An 18392-nucleotide genomic window follows, 5' to 3' on the forward strand; every position below is an offset into this window, starting at 1 on the left:
GGGGGTGGGGGGTAGGGGTTGGACCTTTAATGGGGTACATCACACCATAACAGGCCAGACGGAGCAACTGTGGGGTGGGAGTGTGAGGAGGGATTATGTGAATTGAGCCTTTTTTTTTTTTTTTTTTTTTTTTTTTTTTTTAATTGAGAGAGAGGGGACATGCGCGAGCAGGGTAGCGGCAGAGAGAGAATCCCAAGCAGGCTCTGCACTGCCAGTGCAGGAACTCAGGAACCTTGAGATCATGACCCCAGCCGAAGCCAAGGGTCGGAGACTCAGACGCTCAACCGACTGAGCCACTCAGGCGCCCCAATTGGGCTTTTAACTTAATTTCAAGAGAGACGCCCTCCAAGGGGGGGGGGGGGGGGGGAGGGGGCTCACATACACAGATGTGCCGAAATTCTACACTCAGTTTTAGGGGATTCCAGAGTACAGGTTAAAAAGCCCAATCCAAGGCTCGTGGGAAGGCGGCGTCTGCTGACCATACTGGTTGCAGGGACTTGGAGGCTGGACTGTGGAGCCACGGGTGTCAGGAGACCATGCTGCGCTGTCCGACACCCGACGGAGCCAGGACCCTGGGGAGTCCACTAGGAGGACGCCCAAGGAGCGCCGGGCGCCGTCCACACCAAGTCCGTGAGACACGGAGCGTCCGGTGCCGGGCGGGCGCTTCCAGCTCCCAGGTGGCTGGCGTAGAGCGCTTACAGCGGAGAGACCCGTAACCAGTACATCCGGTCGACGCCATCCCCGGAGCGCATGCGCAGTCAGGCTATCAGCTTAAAGACCACCACCCCCACCGACGCGGCCGCTCTGGCGCCGCTGGGCTCCGATCCCGACCTTCCCATGAACCTTTGGGGCAGGCTCCGGCGCGAACGACGGAAGCGGCCGCTCTTGGTTTCCGGCAACACGACTGCGGCTGCCGGGCGACCCGGAAGTGTTCCCATTTTGCATCGTCGGGCCTCGGCGGCGGCCGGGCTCGGGGCGGACGTGCCACCATGGGGTCGTCGAAGAAGCATCGCGGGGAGAAGGAGGCGGCCGGGACGACGGCGGCGGCCAGCACCGGAGGCGCCACCGAGCAGCCGCCGCGGCACCGGGAGCACAAAAAACACAAGCACCGGAGCGGCGGCGGCGGCAGTAGCGGCGGCGAACGACGGAAGCGGAGCCGGGAGCGTGGGGGCGAGCGCGGGAGCGGGCGGCGCGGGGCCGAGGCCGAGGCCCGCAGCGGCGCGCACGGGCGGGAGCGCAGCCAGGCAGAGCCCTCCGAGCGGCGGGTGAAGCGGGAGAAGCGCGATGACGGCTACGAGGCCGGTGAGGGGCGTGGCCTGTGGGGGCGGGGCGTACCCGGGGCCCCGGAGCGGAGGGGCCTGGGTGGGTGCAGGCCGAGTACTCTGGGCCTGGGCACCCCCAGGCTGTCTTCGTCGGCACTCATTAAAGGGTCTTCTGTGGTTATTTGGGGTTGAGGGTTGTCTCCCTCCACTGCGCTCCGCGAGGGCAGAGATTTTGTTTTCCTTGCAATTGGCAAGTCCCAGGCCCTCAGTAAATGTGTTGAGTGAACGGATGAATGAAGTAGTCCCAGCGTGTGTAGAGACAGGAAGAAATCTGGTATTGAGCAGATCGTGCAGGGCTCATCGCAGGGATAAGAAACGGGTCTGAACGCAAAGGACCCTGTAGAAATTTGAGCTTTGTCTCGAGGGTGGTCGGGAGCCGTAGATTTGAGCCGAGGAGTGAGTTGATCATGTTGTTAGTGTCACCGCATTGAGAACTGGCTCAAGAGTAGTCAAGAGTGGAGGCCACGTGAGGGCTGATAGTGGTCTGCACCGAGGCAGTAGGAGGATGGAGAGACCCGAAACAGATCGAAATCGTGTTTTGCGGAAGAAATTTAAGACATCTTAGCACTTGGATGAGGGTGGGAAGAGGAAGGAAATGAAGATGACTCCTTGAATTTTGGTTGGAGCAGCTAGGTGGGTAGTTGTGTCGTCTCCTGAAATGGAGGAGTTTGGAAGAGGCCCTCATCTTTGGGCCTGTGTTCGGCACCTGAGCCAGGCTTCTTCTTCTTCTAGCCGCCGGCTCCAAAACGAGCTCAGGAGATGCCTCGTCACTCAGCATCGAGGAGACCAAGTAAGTTCTGTCTCCCGTATGTTTCTGCTTTTATTTTCTGGGACAGCTTCTTGGGGGTGGGCTTCCCCACACTAAAGCATTCTCATTGAAATCAGAAGTGCCGTATGACCATCCGAGTTACAGAAGAGGACACTAAGATCTGAGAGGAAGGATGGCCCGCTGGTTAAGGGGCAGGCCAGGCCTGGTGCCTGTGTTCCCCATATTGGAGGCCAGTGTCCTTCCCAGTGTCCTAGGCTGCCTGGGTCAGGTCCTGTTTTGGGGACCCTCGTGATCTCTCCGTCTCATCCTGTTTTCACCCCGTCTGTCCTGAAATGTCTTTCGTGCACCTATTTCGTTGACGGCTCCTAACAGTTGTATCTCTTGCCCTCAGTAAACTCCGGGCAAAGTTGGGGCTGAAACCCTTGGAGGTCAACGCTGTCAAGAAGGGTGAGTGTGGGGCTGAGAATGGGGGTGAGGGAGGGCATTTTGGTGGAAGAAAAGGACCATCTGAAGGGTCTCTGAGGAGGATGGGGTTATGGCACAGGTTCAGCTCCATTTAGTGGCGCTGTCCGTGTGTGTGTGTGTGTGTGTGTGTGTGTGTGTGTGTGTATGTATGTGTGTACATAGTCGCCTACAGACATGAGGCTTCTCCCTACAGTGGTCATGGGGGTTTGGGAATCAGCTTATTCTTTAAGTTCAAATGGCCAGCACCGCGTGCTAGCCTTGTGCTGTGAGGCAGCATTAACCAGGCTGAGACACACGCGTAGCTGCTACAAACTGACCTGAGCTGTGCACGTGTCAGGTGTGTTTGTCTTTTAAAGCATGACTTGGGGGGCTTGTAAGGCGTGGAGGGTCCCATCATGCTGTGCGGGGTGACACGGAAGTGTGGGGATGTAGTGGGAGGAGGCAGGTGAAGGGTTCGATCCCCCCTCTCCTGGCCCCTTCTGGCCCCCTGAGCTGGAAGGGGGCAGGGTGAGTGGCTCCCTCCTCTCCCCACCAGCCACGGGCAGGCATAGCCTCACGTCTGGGCCCCCCTTCCAGAGGCGGGCACCAAGGAGGAGCCCGTGGCGGCCGATGTCATCAATCCCATGGCCTTGAGACAGCGAGAGGAGCTACGGGAGAAGCTGGCAGCCGCCAAAGAAAAGCGCCTCCTGAACCAGAAGCTGGGGTGAGGGGGTCCCTGCCGGGGTGGACAAGGGAAGGACCTGAGGAGGCTGCCAGGGAGCTCTTGAGTCAGGTGGGGGGAGCAGGAAAGGGGTTCTCCAGAAGGCCACTTTCTTTCCTCTTCAGGAAGATAAAGACACTGGGGGAGGATGACCCGTGGCTGGACGACACCGCGGCCTGGATTGAGCGGAGCCGGCAGCTTCAGAAGGAGAAGGACTTGGCGGAGAAGAGGGTGAGCGCCCGGGGAAGCTGGGGGCGGTCACTCAGGGCCTCTGGCAGCCCGACCGGCTGGTGAGGCAGGAGGCTTGTTCTTGGGAGGTGACCGAGCTCAGAGAGGTAGGAGGCCCACGGTCAATGCTGTCTGCTCTGGATTCCCTGCAATGGTCTGCTTTTTCTGCACTCCCACCTGGTAAAGTCCCACGTGTCTTCCAGTGATGCCGAATGGCGTGAGGTCATAGGTCACCCCCCTCCCATCCCATAGGCCAAACTGCTGGAGGAGATGGACCAAGAGTTTGGTGTCAGCACTCTGGTGGAGGAGGAGTTTGGGCAGAGGCGGCAGGTAAGGCTGCTGCAGCGGCCGAGGGCAGGGAGGGGTGGACGCACCACTGTCCTTAGTGCTGGGGTCCCAGGGCTCGGGGAGTCCGGGCTCCTGACTTGTCTGGACGTTCCCTCTGCCTTGTAGGACCTGTACAGTGCCCGGGACCTCCAGGGCCTCACCGTGGAGCACGCTATCGATTCCTTCCGAGAGGGGGAGACTGTGATCCTCACCCTCAAGGACAAAGGTGGGTTGAGCTCAGGTGCTCTGGTCGGGGACGTAGGCACTGCTGAGTTGAGGGCAGCTGTGAGTGGCTGCTGCTCCTGCCCTGTCCGCAGGTGTGCTGCAGGAGGAGGAGGATGTCCTGGTGAACGTGAACCTAGTAGATAAGGAGCGGGCAGAGAAAAACGTGGAGCTGCGGAAGAAGAAGCCCGACTACCTGCCGTATGCGGAGGATGAGAGCGTGGACGGCTTGGCCCAGGCAGGCCGGGCAGCACGGGGCTGTGAGATGGGGGCTCTGGGGCTTTTCAGGAACAGGCTGGATCCCGACCTGTCCCCCTTGTCCTGCAGCAGAAACCCCGCTCCATCCTGTCCAAGTACGACGAGGAGCTCGAGGGCGAGCGGCCGCACTCCTTCCGCTTGGAGCAGGGCGGCACGGCCGACGGCTTGCGGGAACGGGAGCTGGAGGAGATCCGGGCCAAGCTGCGGCTACAGGCTCAGTCCCTGAGCACGGTCGGGCCCCGGCTCGCCTCCGAGTACCTCACACCCGAGGAGATGGTGAGCCCCGAGCCCTCCAGCCACGGCTTGTGATGGGGTGGGGCTTCCTCCCCCTCCTCCCGGGTCCTGTGCGGCCAGATGAGCTGTGGGGGATCGAGTGTGAGGGTCTTGGCCCTCATGGGTAAGCAGGGAGGTGTTGCAGGGAGCCAGTGGCTGTCAACAGAACGGGGACCGTTGAGACAGATGGCCCTGAGTTCGTGTTCAGGTTCTGCCATCTAGCCAGCTCGTGCTTTGGGTGAGTCATTTCACCGTGAGGCCGAGGCTCCCCGTTTGGAATGGGAATGGCAGGAGCCCCCGTCTTGAGGGCCGTTGCGAGGGTTAGTGACAGCGTGGGTGAGTGTAAGTGTACAGCTCTGTGTGGAGTTTGTGTTTGGGAGGATTGTGAACGCAGAGGTAGACGCCGCGCTCGGTGAACTGCTTGGCCACGTGATTAAGAGCAGGATCCCCTGAGCCCCAAAAACAAGATTCGCGATCCTGGCTGTCCCTCTCAGCTGGGCAACCTGAGGCAAGGAACGTAGACTCTCTGTCCTCAGTTTTCGTCATCTCACAGGTGGGATGAAGTCCCACCTCCCTCACGTGTTGTCTGTGCGCGGGAAGCGCTTAGGACAGAGGCTGGCACGGAGGAGCTCTAAGGAAGTGTTCGTTCTCGGGGGCTCGTGGCCGCCCGCCTTCCCCGTCTCAGGTGTCGCCTCTCCTCCCCTTAGGTGACCTTTAAAAAGACCAAACGGAGGGTGAAGAAGATCCGCAAGAAAGAGAAGGAGGTGGTCATGCGGGCCGATGACTTATTGCCTCTTGGGGACCAGACTCAAGACGGGGACTTTGGTTCCAGGTGCGCTTGCAAAGAGGGGTGCGGGGTGGGGGTGGCCTGGCCCAGGGGCCCGTGCTCACCCGAGAGGCCTCTCCCCCCAGACTGCGGGGCCGGGGACGGCGCCGAGTGCCTGAGGCAGGCGAGGAGGCCCCGGAGGAGGAGGAGAAGGAGCCGGCGCCTCAGCCCTCGCAGTCGGATGACACCCGCGTGGAGAACATGGACATCAGCGATGACGGTGAGGCGCCCTGCCGGCCGGGGGCTGGTTGGGTGGGGGGGGGAGCGGTCAAGGGCGGGGACGAGCACCCTGGGGCAAGGGGATGATTCGAGCAGAGGCCCCCCGCGTTTCCCCGCCAGAGGAGGCTGGAGGCGTGCAGGCCGGGTCCCCAGAGGCGCCGGAGGAGGACGAGGCGGAGCTGGAGCTACAGAAGCAGCTGGAAAAGGGGCGCCGCCTGCGGCGGCTGCAACAGCTGCGGGACAGCGGCGAGAAGGTAGGGGGCCCTGGGGCTGGGCGGGAGCGGGTGGGTGTTGGCCTCTCCGGGGCTGGGGTCTCCGGGGACGGGTGTGCCGTGGCGCCCAGTCCCCGCGAGCACGGCGCCTGCGCTCTGGCCAGGGTCCTCTTTTTAACATCACGGCGTCAGCAGATCCCTAGGTTTGAGCGGCGTTTTTGCTCTAAGGTGGCGTAGGGCTGGAGCCTTCCCTGCCTCCCTCCCTTCTGTGGCTGGGCGCTGCGTGCCTGCCGCGAGTAAGGCATCGTCCCGAGGGCTGGGGGGTCATAGGTGAGCGGGACCGCGAGGGGCCCCGTGCTCACGGAGCTGCGTTCCTAGCTGGGGGTGGAGGCCGGCACGCGTGCACGAACACACTCTGGTGGTGCCTCGAGCCGGGCAGACGGAACCCAGGAAGACAGAGCCGACGGCTGGGGGGGCTGGCGTCTTGCATCAGCTGTTTGAGGGAGATCTCGCGGTGGGGCGGCATCTGAGCTGAGACTTCTTAACACCAGGAGCCAGCCTCGCAGGGATTGGCCTAGGACTCTTGAGGACCCGGTGGTGTGAGCTGAGCAGAGGGGCCGGCGGTCCGTATGGCCTCGGTCATTGCTGACCCTCAGCGGGCACTAGCGTGTCTGGGCACCGCTTGGGTGCTCTGTCGACTCACTTAGGCAAGTTGCCCAGGGTTCCGTGACTGGTACGTGGGTTTGAACAGCCTGACTCCGAAGTCTGCGCTTTTAATCCTACCCCTCCCACTTCTGGAGCGAGAGAGAGAGAGAGAGAGAGAGGCCGGGACGGGGAGCCCTGCGTGCCCAGCCGGTGGGGCACAGCAGTGGGAGCTCCTGCGGGGGGATCCAAGAAGCAGCAGCCCCTGAGGTCGAGGAGAGCCGCGGGAGTGGGGCTCACAGAAGCCAAGAAGGACTTTCAAGGAGGGACAGGCGGGTCAGGTGCGGCACAGTGTGTCAACAAGACTGAGGAGACACGGAAGCGAGGGCGGCAACTTGGGACAGTTGGAGCGGGAGCAGGTGGACCGCACGAACACTGGAGCGCAGGGGCTCAGGCGCTCGGCCGTTGCAGCGGGGCATGGCCGCGACCCAGTAAAACTTTATGTGTGGCAGCAGGTGGTGGCCGGTCCTTTGTCCACCGCTGCCCTAAAGAGGGTCAGAGAAATGGGCAGTAGCTGAAGGGGGCGTGATGGAGAGAAGGGTTTGTTTTTTTTTTTTTGTACTTAATGGTTAATAGTGTTAATGTTTACAGACCGGATCTAAGAATCGTAGAGTTTGTGGCTGGAAGGACTGTGCAGAGGTCACGTGGCCCGATGGTTCTCAGCCTGGGCTGAGCCCGAGTCACCTGGGGGTGTTTGTAAACATGCCTGGGCCGCACCCTGCAGCAGTTAGGTGCAGGGCAATTGAAAGAGTATCATAATGAACTTAATTTTAAATTACTTTTAATGTTTATTTATCTTTGAGAGAGAGAGAACGGGGGAGGGGCAGAGAGAGAGGGCGACAGAATTTGAAGCAGGCTCCAGGCTCTGTGCTGTCAGCACAGAGCCCGACGTGGGGCTCAAACTTGAGAACCACGGGATTGTGACCTGAGCTGAAGTTGGACACTTAACTAAGACTGGGCCCCCGAGGCGCCCCCATGATGAGCTTTTTTATACGTCCTCTTGATTCAGTCTTTTTAAACATTTTGTCACAGTGCTCTCGCCTCGCTTTCTCTTTTCCGTTTTTCTGAATCCCTGAAAGTAAGTTGCGGACTCTGTGACTCTTTCCCCCGGGGGCACTTCGGCAGGCGTCTCTAAAAATAAGGACATTGCCCTACGTAGCTGTGTTCCCTTAAAAATCCCATACGGTACTTGCTGAACCCCAGGCTCAGGGGACCCCACCTTCCTTGGAGGAAAAATCCCATAAATCCTCTGATAGCGGTCCATGACAAAACTTCCCAGTTATGCCCCAACGCCTTTTGGGTTTGAACCAATGTCTAATCCAGTTTTAAATTCTCAGAAGGTTTTCTTAAGTGACGGCGATTCACGAGTGTGCTCGCTGCCGATCCAAGGGAGCCAGAGAAGTGAAGAGAAGGGAGGAGCTATTTTCAGGAGCAAACCCTTAAGGAGCAAGGCAGGGGTGGGGCCTGGAGTGCTGGTCGGGGTGGCCTTTGAGTGGAGCCAGGTCACGTCGTGGTTTGTCTCGGGGAGGGCAGGAGCGGGCACAGCAGGTGCAGGTGGCTGGTGGGGGGAAGAAGTTAAGGGAGCCCCGTCTGGTTGTCTGTTTTCCAGCGAGGAGGTGGAGGGTGGGGGTGGACGCGGGGTCTTGGGGAGGTGGGGCGCTGTGTGGGAGCCCGGAGTCAGGTACGGGGCGAAAAGCAGGTCTGCTGGGCAGATGAGCGGAGACTCCGCGTTTGCAATAAGGGGTCGCGAGTCGGAAGTGGGTCTGCGCGTTTAAGGGTTTCTGCAGCCCGTCCGGTGCTCCGTGTTGTCAGCCAAGTGGGTGATGTCTGGGATGAATCCGGGTTGGGTGTGTCGAGGGGAGAGACAAGGTAAAGTGTTTGCAGAGGAGGGACCCCGCTGACGCACAGAATGCACGCTGGGTGGTACGGACGCACCAGGAGGGGCGACGGGTGGGAGGACGGGACTGGAGTCCTGGTGAGGTGGGGGAGTTGCTGGATTGAGGTTTACAGGGTAAGTGAGCTGGGAAGATGGGAGGCAGCGGATGGAGAGGAGACGGGGTGGGGCTGTGGATGTCGGTGATGATAAGCCAGGGCTGGGAGGACGGGCCCTGGCGGGGGAGGGTAGGGGAGGAGAGGCTGGGGAAACGGCTGTTAGCGGTCAGGAGTTCAGCAAACCTCTGGGGTAGTGGTTGGATGGGTCCTTTGGAGGCAGAGGTCCCCGAGAGTGCAGACGAGAGTAGGAGCAGAGGGAAGGCAGGAGGCTGGGTGCTGGAATCCACAGTGAAAGTGAGGAGGTCGGGAGGTGATGGGAGTCCGGGAGCAGCAGGCGCCCCCCACATGCCAGGGCCTGCGCCCCGCAGGACGTCAGGAATGAGGCGGAGCTGCTCTCGGCGCCTTCACAGAGTTCACGGTGCCGCGGGATGTTAGTGTCATTCCGCGGCGAGTAACTTGCCAAGCGCCCAGCGTCCAGCAGGGAACACGGCAGCTGAAAGCACAGGAGTGTCTGTCCTCGTGAAACTTTTGTTCTGGTGAGAGGAGATGAGAGAGGGCAGAACAACATCTGGCGGTGAGAACCGCTGTGAGGAGAGGAGAGAGAGGAAAAGGCGAGGCGGTGGGGAGATCAGGAGTAAAGGAGCGCTCCCGTTTTCAGTTGGCTGGTCAGGGAGGGCCTCCCCGAGGAGGTGACGGTTGAGACGAGATGAAGTGAGCCTCAGTGACATCCTAGGGCACGGTTCCGAGGTGAGGGAGCACCCGGTACCTGAGGCGCTGAGGCAGGAGCGACTGGGCCCGCTCAGGAAGTTGGGTGAGGCCCGTGTGGCGTGAGCCACGGGGAGAGTGGCAGGGAAGGGGGTGGGCAGAGGCCACATCAGGCGGGGGCTTGCTCTCGCGGTAGGTTTAGCCAGTGCGGTTCTGTCGGAGGAAGACCAGGTGGGATGGTGGCCCGCTGGGGACCGTGGAGACCAGGAGAAGCCGCTGTGTGTGGAGTGCATCTTGAGGGTGGAATTGACAGTGTTGGCTGATGGACCGATTGCATGCGAGATCGCGAGTGGGTATGAGAGGTTAAGGACGACCCCTAGGAACCTTGACTTGAACAGCTGGCCGTTGACTGAGTTAAGGAGCAGGGAGGGCTGTTCCTGAGATGGGAAGGGCTAGGGGAGGACAGGTTTGGGGGAGACGACCCAAGGGTTCGGTTTTGGCTGTGTTTGAGGTGCCTTTTTATTAGACGTGTTGGACACCGAACGGGCAGTTGGATGCAAGAACTTGAACGTCAAGGGAGAGGCTGAGGCTGGAGGCATAGATGCAGAAGTCAGTAAGTATGTAGACGCGAGTCAAAAGCCACAGGAGTGGGTAGAGTCCCCAGGACGGTGAGTGTGGATAAAGGAGGGGAGCCCGAGGAGGAGAGCGCGCGAGGAAGACCGGGAGGACGGGGTGTTGTCCTGGAAGCCACGTGCCGAGAGGTTCTTGACAGGAGGCATCTGTGACAAACGCTATGGAGAATCAGGGTATCCGGGATGAGCGCTGACCTCTGGATTGGGCAGCACGGAGGTCATCCGTGCTGTTGCCCAAGGTGGCCTCGGTGGGAAATGCGGGCAGATCAGGCAGGCTGTAGTGAGGTTGGTGATACGAGATTACCAGAGGAAAGCCGGTCGTGTTTCTGTACCCCAGCGAGAGATAGAAGATATGTTAAAAAAAAGATACTGTTTATGAAGGCGTTACAGGTGGTGAAGTAATACGGGCAAGCAATAGGCAGCTTGCTAAACAGATGTTTTCTATCTTTTCTAAACGGGTAACAGATAAGGAAGACAGCAACAAAATAAAAAGGAGTAAATGATGCGTAAGATTTGGAGGGGAGGGGCGCCTGGGGGGCTCAGTCGGTTAAGTGTCCCGACTTCGGCTCAGGTCACGATCTCGAGGTCCATGAGTTCGAGCCCCGCGTCGGGCTCTGGGCTGACAGCTCGGAGCCTGGATCCTGCTTCGGATTCTGTGTCTCCCTCTCTCTCTGCCCCTCCCCGGCTTGCACTCCGTCTCCCTCAAAAATAAACATTAGAAAAGAAGAAAAGATCTGTACGGGGAAGATCCTAGTCTGTTTTCAAAAGACATTAAAGAAGACAGGCACACTGTTGTTTCAGGCAACCAGAGCTGCCCTGACAAAATGCCACAGACAAGGTAGTTTAAGCAACAGAAATTTATTTCTCAAAGTCCTGGAGTCTGAAATTTCGGGAGGGTGTTCAGGAGTTTGGGCTGCTCCTGAGGCTTGTCGGTGGCCGTCTTCTCACCGTGGCCCCTCGTGGCCTTTTCCCTGTGTGCCTGTATCCTTGGGGTGTCGTTCTCTCTCCACAAGGATACCAACCTGCTGGATTAGGGCCTCACCCTTATGACCTCTGACCATGACCATCTCCTTAAAGGCCCTGTCTCCAAACACAGTCATACTGGGGGTAGGGTTTCAACATAGGAATTTGGGGGGGACGCAGCACAGTCCATAACAGCTGCATTAATGGATAGGACATTTCAGAACAAAGTTAAGGAAATTATGTTTGTGACTTTGTAGCAGAGAAAAATGTTTTTCCTTTTTTTAATTGCATTAAAATACATAGAACATAAAATTTGCCACTTGGGCCTTAACATATATACATCTTAGAGAGAGAGTGCGCGGGGGAGAGGGGCAGCGGGAGAGAGAGCATCCCAAGCAGGCTCCACTCGGCACCGAGCCCGACCTGGGGCTTCATCCCACGACCCTGGATGGTGACCCAAGTCAAAATTGAGAGTCGGACGCTCAACTGACTGAGCCACCCAGGCGCCCCTTAACCATTTTTAAATGTTCAGTTCAGTGATGTTAAATCCCTTCACGTGGTTGTGCAGCCAGCCGTCTCCTTCATCTATCCCTAGAACTCTTCCTGTCTTGGAACCCTGAAACTCCGTTCCCATTAAACACTCTCATCTCTCGGCCCCGGGCAGCCACGCCCTACTTCCTGTCCCTGTGATTTTGACCTTCTCTAGGGACCTCCTGTGGGGGGGGGGGGGGGGGCATCACAGGTTTTTTTTTTTTTTCTTTTTGTTTTTTTGTGATTGGATGATTTTAGAAGAAAGATTTTTTAAACGATAAAAATGTAGAGCGTAAACCATGAGGGGAGGAAAAAAACCCCTAATATTTACTTAGAAATTAAGAACCGGTAGTTATTTGAAAAAGGTGTCATGAGGAGTACGAGATGGGCCAGGAGAAGATCTCTGCCCACGTGCATGTAACCGTCCCAGAAGGGTTGGTGTCGAGAATATCCGGACAACAAAAACGGGCAAAACGGGGAAACAGGCAGAAGACCCCAGCAGGCAGTTCACAGAAGCGGAAGGGGAAATAGCCAGTAGGATACCCAGGGGGGCCCAGCTTTGTTCGTGGTCAAGGGAAGGCGAGCCACGAGGACATCGATCGGGTCCCGCCCGCACCGTCTGGCAGAAATGTCCGAGTCTGACGGGATCAAGTGTCAGGGTTTGGAGCAGCCAGAATCCTCACACGCACTTGCCCGCGCGCTCCGGGGCCCGGGCGTCACGTCGCTGGTCGCTGCGTCCTGTGTGGAAAGACAGAAGGGCCGTCCGCCGCGCCAGGTGCCTAGGTTAAGTACGTTCACATCGTGGAACACGATTCTGTAGCGAAAAGCTAACGAAGTACAGCCGCTCGTGTCAGGATGAATCTTAAAACGTATTAAAAAAAAAAAAAAAGGCAAATCACGGAGGAATCTACAGCACGGTTCAGATTGTGTGATGTTTTAAAAACGTGCAGCTGGGGGCACCTGGGTGGCTCAGTAGGTTGAGGGTCCGACATCGGCTCAGGCCATGATCTTGTAGTTCGTGAGTTCGAGCCCCACTCGGGCTTGCTGCTGTCAGCACGGAGCCTGCTTCGGAACCTCTGTCCCCCTCTTGCTGCCCCTCCCCCGCTTGTGCTTTCTCAAAAATAAAGCATTTAAAAAAAAATACACAACCAGGGCACCTGGGTGGCTCAGTCGTTAGGCATCTGACTTCGGCTCAGGTCACGATCTCACAGTTCGTGAGTTCGAGTTCCATATCGGGTGAGCTTAAGCCCTGCTTCGGGTAAAACATGAGCCCCCCACTTAGGTAAAACACAATCCCTGCTTCAGGTGAGCCCTGCTTCTCTTTCTGTCTCTCTCTCTGCCCCTTGCTCACTTGCGCCCTCTGTCTCTGTCTCTCTCTCTCTCTCAAAAAAAAAAAAAACAAAAAAACAAAAAAACCACACAACCAGGGGTGCCTGGGTGGCTCAGTCAGTTAAGTGTCTGACTCTTGATTTTGGCTCGGATCACGATCTCACACCATGAGATCAAGTCCTGTGTCAGGCTCTGTGCTGGCCACATGGAGCCTGCTTGGGATTCTCTGTCTCCCTCTCTCTATGCCCTCCCCCTACTATGCGCTCTTTCTCTCTCAGAATAAACTTAAAAAAAAAAAAAAAGTACAACAAAATAATACCCTGTTTGTGGATGGGTCTTTGTGTGGTAAAACCGTAAAGAAAAGCTAGTGAGGGGCGCCTGGGTGGCTCAGTTGGTTAAGCGTCCGACTTCGGCTCAGGTCATGATCTTGTGGTTTATGAGTTGGAGCCCCCCATTGGGCTCTGCACTAATAGAGCCTGCTTGGGATTCTCTCTCTTTCTCTCTCTCTGCCCCTGTCCTGGTAGCTCTCTCCATCTCTCTCCCTCTCTCTCAAAATAAGTAAATAAACTTTATTAAAAAAGGAGAGTAAAGCCAGTGAATCACGAGCCCAAAAAGGGGCGAGGAGACAGTCAGGCTTGAAAGGATATTAATGATATATCTGCGAGGGGGCCATGGGTGCCTGGGTGTGTGTTTAGTTATTACTATTTTTAAACGTGCACGTGCCAGGACCCTTTTATGTTTATGGTGATATTCGTTAAAAAAAAATAAACGTAGTAAAACAGGATGGAAGGAAGGGGTGTGGAAGTGGGTGTGGTGACTGGAAACTTCTCTGAGGAGCTTGCTGTCGGGGCAGAGCACGCAAGTGTGGGGTGGAAGGAGGGGAGATCCTAGACGGTCCTGGGTGCTTATGGGAGTGCTGCGTGGAGGGGACCGGAGGGTGGCATCGGGAGCAGAGTTGTGAGGGGCCTTGGGGCCATGCTGGGCCAGAGGGTGGCCTGAGGGAGGAGCAAGGCAGGCGGCGGGGGGGGGGGCGGGGGGGGGGCGGTGGGTGCCAGAAGTGTGTGGGAGTTCCACAGGCGTCTCCCCACCCTGTGGGCTCAGGGAAGGGTTCTGGAAGAGGTGTTTGAAACTGGAGTTTGTGGGGTGAAGTGTGGGTGGCGGTGGAGTGGCCGAGAGGCCCTGGGTGCCCCGGTCCCAGAGGAAGACGTGAGGCTGTGGGGCTTTGGAGAACGGCCGTGTGGAATTCTGGATGTTAATTTGAAGGGCAGAAGGGAGCCATCGATGGCTTTGCGGCAGAGGAGTGACCTAGCGAGATGGGTGTAGGTGCAGAGTGGGGGAGCGGACGGGGAGCCAGGGAGGAAGCAGAGACCAGCCAGGTCCGCTGTGGCCATAGGAGCGGCCTCTGGGTCTCGACGGCACCTCCCCAGAAACTTCTGGGTTTGCCCACAGCTGCTCCCTCCCCCAGGTGGTGGAGATTGTGAAGAAGCTGGAAGCCCGCCAGCGGGGCTGGGAGGAAGACGAGGACCCCGAGCGGAAGGGGGCCATCGTGTTCAACGCCACGTCGGAGTTCTGCCGCACGCTGGGGGAGATCCCCACCTACGGGCTGGCGGGCAACCGGGAGGAGCAGGAAGAGCTCATGGTGGGTCCTCGGGCGGCCTGCCCCTTCCCCCTGCTCCCCTCAGCTCCGGCTTGGGCCCCCCCACTCTGGTCAGGTCCCCAGTAACGAGCCTCAGGGCCCCGGTGGGTTAGGAGGCTGGGGGCGGGGAGGGGCTGGGGCTCCCTGGGCTGACCCTGGCCTCCTGACCCCCAGGACTTTGAACGAGACGAGGAACGCTCGGCCAACGGCGGCTCTGAGTCCGACGGGGAGGAGAACATCGGCTGGAGCACCGTCAACCTGGACGAGGAGAAGCAGCAGCAGGATGTGAGGGGCGCGGAGCGAGGCGGGGGTGGGGTGGGGGAGGAGCAGGGGCCCACGGCGCAGCGGGGTTGGGGGCCAGGGGACCTGGAGCAGTGGCCCGTTGTCTCAGAGCCCCGCCGTCCCCCTCTGCGATGGGGCCTGTGATGCTCACAGGGTCGTGGTGAGGATTCAGCGAGGCGTCTGGCGTGGGGCCGGTCACCGGAAGGACCGCGGTTGTGTGCCGTGGGGGGAGGGTGGTGGGTGAGGGGTGAGAAGAGTCCGCGCGGCCCGCTCACCACCTTCGTCCCGTGTGCCGCCCCCCAGTTCTCTGCCTCCTCCACCACCATCCTGGACGAGGAGCCCATCGTGAATAGAGGGCTGGCAGCTGCCCTGCTGCTGTGTCAGAACAAAGGTGAGGGCTGTGAGCCCTGCGGGGGCGGCAGGGTGAGCCACTCCCCGGGCCCTGCGAGCTGCCCCCCTGCCCCCAGGTCTGGGGCGGTCATAGCAGCATCTGGCCTTTCTGCGCCGTGTCACCCCATTTTTGACGGCTTTGCCCACCCCCCCCCCCCACAAAGCCACCACTCGCTCCTGAAGTCTTGGCATCTCTGGGGAGAACCGGGGCAGTGGAAGTGGTCAGGCCGTGGCCTTGAGAGACCCTGGCTTGAGGACCCGGCGGGCCTCCTGGAGTCTGACCACCGCCTCTCCCCAGGGCTGCTGGAGACCACGGTGCAGAAGGTGGCCCGGGTGAAGGCGCCCAACAAGTCTCTGCCGTCGGCCGTGTACTGCATCGAAGACAAGATGTGAGTGGGACGGTTGGGCAGCGGGTCACGGGGGTGTCACCGGCCGGAGGCTGTGGGGAACTCAGGCGGGGTGGGCGGTGCTGGCCCTGAGGCCCCCCCTGTCTCTCACCCAGGGCCATCGACGACAAGTACAGCCGGCGGGAGGAGTACCGAGGCTTTACCCAGGACTTCAAGGAGAAGGACGGCTACAAACCCGACGTTAAGATTGAGTATGTGGACGAGACGGGCCGGAAACTCACGCCCAAGGAGGTGAGCAGGGCTGTGGGCGACTGAGTCATGGAGAGGTGGGGCCCCTGCCCTTCCCAGAGGAGGCAGAGCTGCACTGCGGGGTCTTGGCTGGAGTGCTGGTGAAGTGTCAGAGCCCCTGTGCCTCAGTTTCCATCTCTGGGGGGCACAGCAGGCTCCATCATGGGCCCGTTGCCGGCCTGCCCCCTTGTGGCTTGACCTACCCTGGGGGCTGCCTTTCTGGTGGCTGGTGTCCTGGCCCCCGCCCCACTGGCGCTCTTCCCCACGTGCTCCCAGCCAAGCCTCGGGGTGCACCGTCAGTCTGGATGGCCCACCCAGCCCCAGCCCCTGGCCGGCTCAGCCTCCGCACGCAGGTCTCACTGAGGATCCTCAGTGTCCCTGTCGCAGCACCTCCGGCCCCCGAGTCCGTCTCTGTGACTCTGCGGAGCCCCTGGGGGGCGCCAGGTCGCTGCCTTCCTCCCAGCCCCGTCCCAACCACCCCTCCCCTGCCCTCTGGGGCACAGGCGGCTCTCACACGGTTCCTGCCCCGTGTCCCCAGGCTTTCCGGCAGCTGTCCCACCGCTTCCACGGGAAAGGCTCAGGCAAGATGAAGACTGAGCGGCGGATGAAGAAGCTGGATGAAGAGGCGGTGGGTGGCCCGTGGAGACGTGGGGTGGCTTCGGCACCTGCCGGCGCTGGGGTGATGGGTGTTCTGGGGCCCACTCCTGCCCTGTGCTGACTGGCCCCTGTCCTGCAGCTCCTGAAGAAGATGAGCTCCAGCGACACGCCCCTGGGCACAGTGGCTTTGCTCCAGGAGAAGCAAAAGGCCCAGAAGACCCCGTATATCGTGCTCAGTGGCAGCGGCAAGAGCATGAACGCGTGAGTGGGGAAGCACGGCCGGCAGGGCCGGGGCGGGGGCGGGGGCCGTGGCAGGGGCCACCTGACCAGGTGGGAAGGCCCAAGCCGGTGTCCAGCCTCATGCTTCTCTTCTCTCCGCAGGAACACCATCACCAAGTGAATCCGATCTCCCTTCCGATCCCCTCCCTGACTTTAATATTAAATAAAGTTCCCTCCTTATTTTTTCCTCCTGCGTCATGGTGCAGATTCCAGGGTTAGACCTGGGAGGAGGGGCAGGCAGTGCTGGGCGGGGCATCCGCTGCCCTCAGGCGGGCTCTGGTTGCTGTGTGACCTCAGGACGGTCCCTGAATCTCTCTGAGCCTTAGTTCTGCCATTTGTACAATCAAAGCACCTCTGCTTCATAGACTGTCTTGTGAGGATTAAATGAGTTCATCCATCCATCCATCCATCCATCCATCCATCCATCCATCCATCCATCCATCCATGTACCCACCCACCCACCTGGCATTTAGAGGTGAGCAGGACCCCTCAGAGATGCCTCAGAGTCTGACATCTGCTAGGTATGACCCAGTGACACAGATAAAGAGACGAGGGAGAGACTGTCCAGATCCTCTAGGACAGTCCTCCACCCCCGCCCCCGGCGTGGTGGTTCAGGTCGTGGCTGATTGTCAAAGGTCGCACCTTACCCTCACCAGGGATGGCTGTCGGGTGAGAAGTGGAGGTGGTTTTAGAGCCTCGGTCACCCTGGTCTCTCCAGCCTCTGATGGCACATGATCACTGCCCTCGGGGGCCCGGGACCGCGTGGGCCAGTGGGCCGGGCTCCACGCCGCGTTCCTCGAGCCCCTGTGCCGCCCCCGTCTGCTTGGGGACGTGTCCCGCGTGCGGTTCCCCAGGGAGGTGAGCTCTGAAGGAGGCTTGGACGTGCCACGACGGGACGCACCAGAGCCCTGAATCGAGGCTCCTGCTGGAGAGCTGGTGTCCTACTGCCGCCGACGCCCAAACACATTCCAGGTGGTTCACGGATTTTTTTTTTGAGGCCAACAAACACGAAGTAGAAGAGAAGGATGGTTTCAAACGGTCTCGCGGGAAGTGTAAGCTCGGGCGACACGCAGTTGCCCTGATTGCTCTTGGGGACGGTTTTGCCGGACAAACCCAGCAAGCGGTCACATCACGCTTTCTTTGAGCTCGTGGTCTCCCTCGTGTGAGGTCTCGCCCGGGTTGAATTTCCACGTCGGCCGCCCCTCCGGTCCCTGGGGAAGGCCGCCCGCGGGCTCGGGGCGCCAACGCTGGCTCTAGCGTTTGGAACTCAGGACATTTCTCCCAGAAGCTCGTGAGACCCGGCTGGCGGTGTGCACGGTCACCGTGCCTCGTGCGGCTCCCGCCCTGGCCGGGCCCGTGCCGACCTCAGTCCTCACTCCATAGGCAGCGGTCCCTCAGGAGGCTGTCACTGTCGGAGCCGGAAACAGCTCAGGCAGGGCCGGCCCAGGCATCCTGATGCAACCGGTAAGAGGTGCCAGTCTGGGCTGCTGGCAGTAGGTCCTCGGAGCATAGGCTGGTGAGCTGAATGCTTTCCTGTCTGCCCCCGAGGTGCCATCCTGGGCGCCCCTCAGCGCCAAGCCCATGACTGCCCCCTGGAGCTATGCTCCCTGCCCCACCTTTCCCAGCTGGTCCCACATCGTCCCTTGGCATCCTCAGGAAGGAGCCAGGTGGCTTAAGGAGCCTACTGAGCAGGGCTCTGGGTTGTCAAGCCTCTGAGGCTTCAATGTCAAGTGCCCAGAAGGGGCTGTTCCCCAGAGGAGGGGGTGCAACAGCGGGAGGAACAAATTCCCTTTCCCTCCTTGGTCACTAGGCCAGGTCTCGCCCAGCTCATCATCTACACGACCCTGGGGACCCTGGGTGCATTCCGTGCCCCTGCTGAGCCCCGCCTCCTTGGCTCC

General features: G+C 59.7%; 1 protein-coding gene across 2 annotated transcripts; it reads left to right on the forward strand.

The window, feature by feature from the left end:
- Positions 1–426: 426 nt before the first annotated feature.
- On the forward strand, positions 427–16681 carry SART1 (spliceosome associated factor 1, recruiter of U4/U6.U5 tri-snRNP). 2 transcript variants are annotated; one of them, XM_058689715.1, is made up of 20 exons: positions 427–1302; positions 2055–2112; positions 2483–2538; positions 3133–3259; positions 3382–3487; positions 3737–3814; positions 3938–4037; positions 4129–4271; positions 4364–4567; positions 5272–5396; positions 5477–5610; positions 5730–5863; positions 14141–14314; positions 14486–14596; positions 14897–14984; positions 15282–15372; positions 15486–15621; positions 16157–16246; positions 16355–16476; positions 16597–16681. In XM_058689715.1, the coding sequence occupies exons 1-20, from the start codon at positions 990–992 to the stop codon at positions 16613–16615; spliced, it is 2409 nt and encodes an 802-aa protein (XP_058545698.1). In that variant the 5' UTR covers positions 427–989; the 3' UTR covers positions 16616–16681. The 2 variants fall into 2 exon arrangements, with proteins under 2 accessions (XP_058545698.1, XP_058545697.1); XM_058689714.1 differs by having other exon boundaries at positions 428–1302; positions 4361–4567.
- The last annotated feature ends 1711 nt before the right edge of the window (positions 16682–18392 follow it).

Source organism: Neofelis nebulosa, chromosome 10 (assembly GCF_028018385.1).
Source record: "Neofelis nebulosa isolate mNeoNeb1 chromosome 10, mNeoNeb1.pri, whole genome shotgun sequence".
In the NCBI taxonomy this organism is placed as follows: domain Eukaryota; kingdom Metazoa; phylum Chordata; class Mammalia; order Carnivora; family Felidae; genus Neofelis; species Neofelis nebulosa.

Coding starts and splice junctions, on each gene's coding strand:
- SART1 (XM_058689714.1), top strand. CDS start 990: ATGGGGTCGTCGAAGAAGCATCGCGGGGAGAAGGAGGCGGCCGGGACG. Junction 3,260..3,381: donor CTCCTGAACCAGAAGCTGGG/GTGAGGGGGTCC, acceptor TTTCCTCTTCAG/GAAGATAAAGACACTGGGGG. Junction 5,397..5,476: donor GACGGGGACTTTGGTTCCAG/GTGCGCTTGCAA, acceptor CTCTCCCCCCAG/ACTGCGGGGCCGGGGACGGC.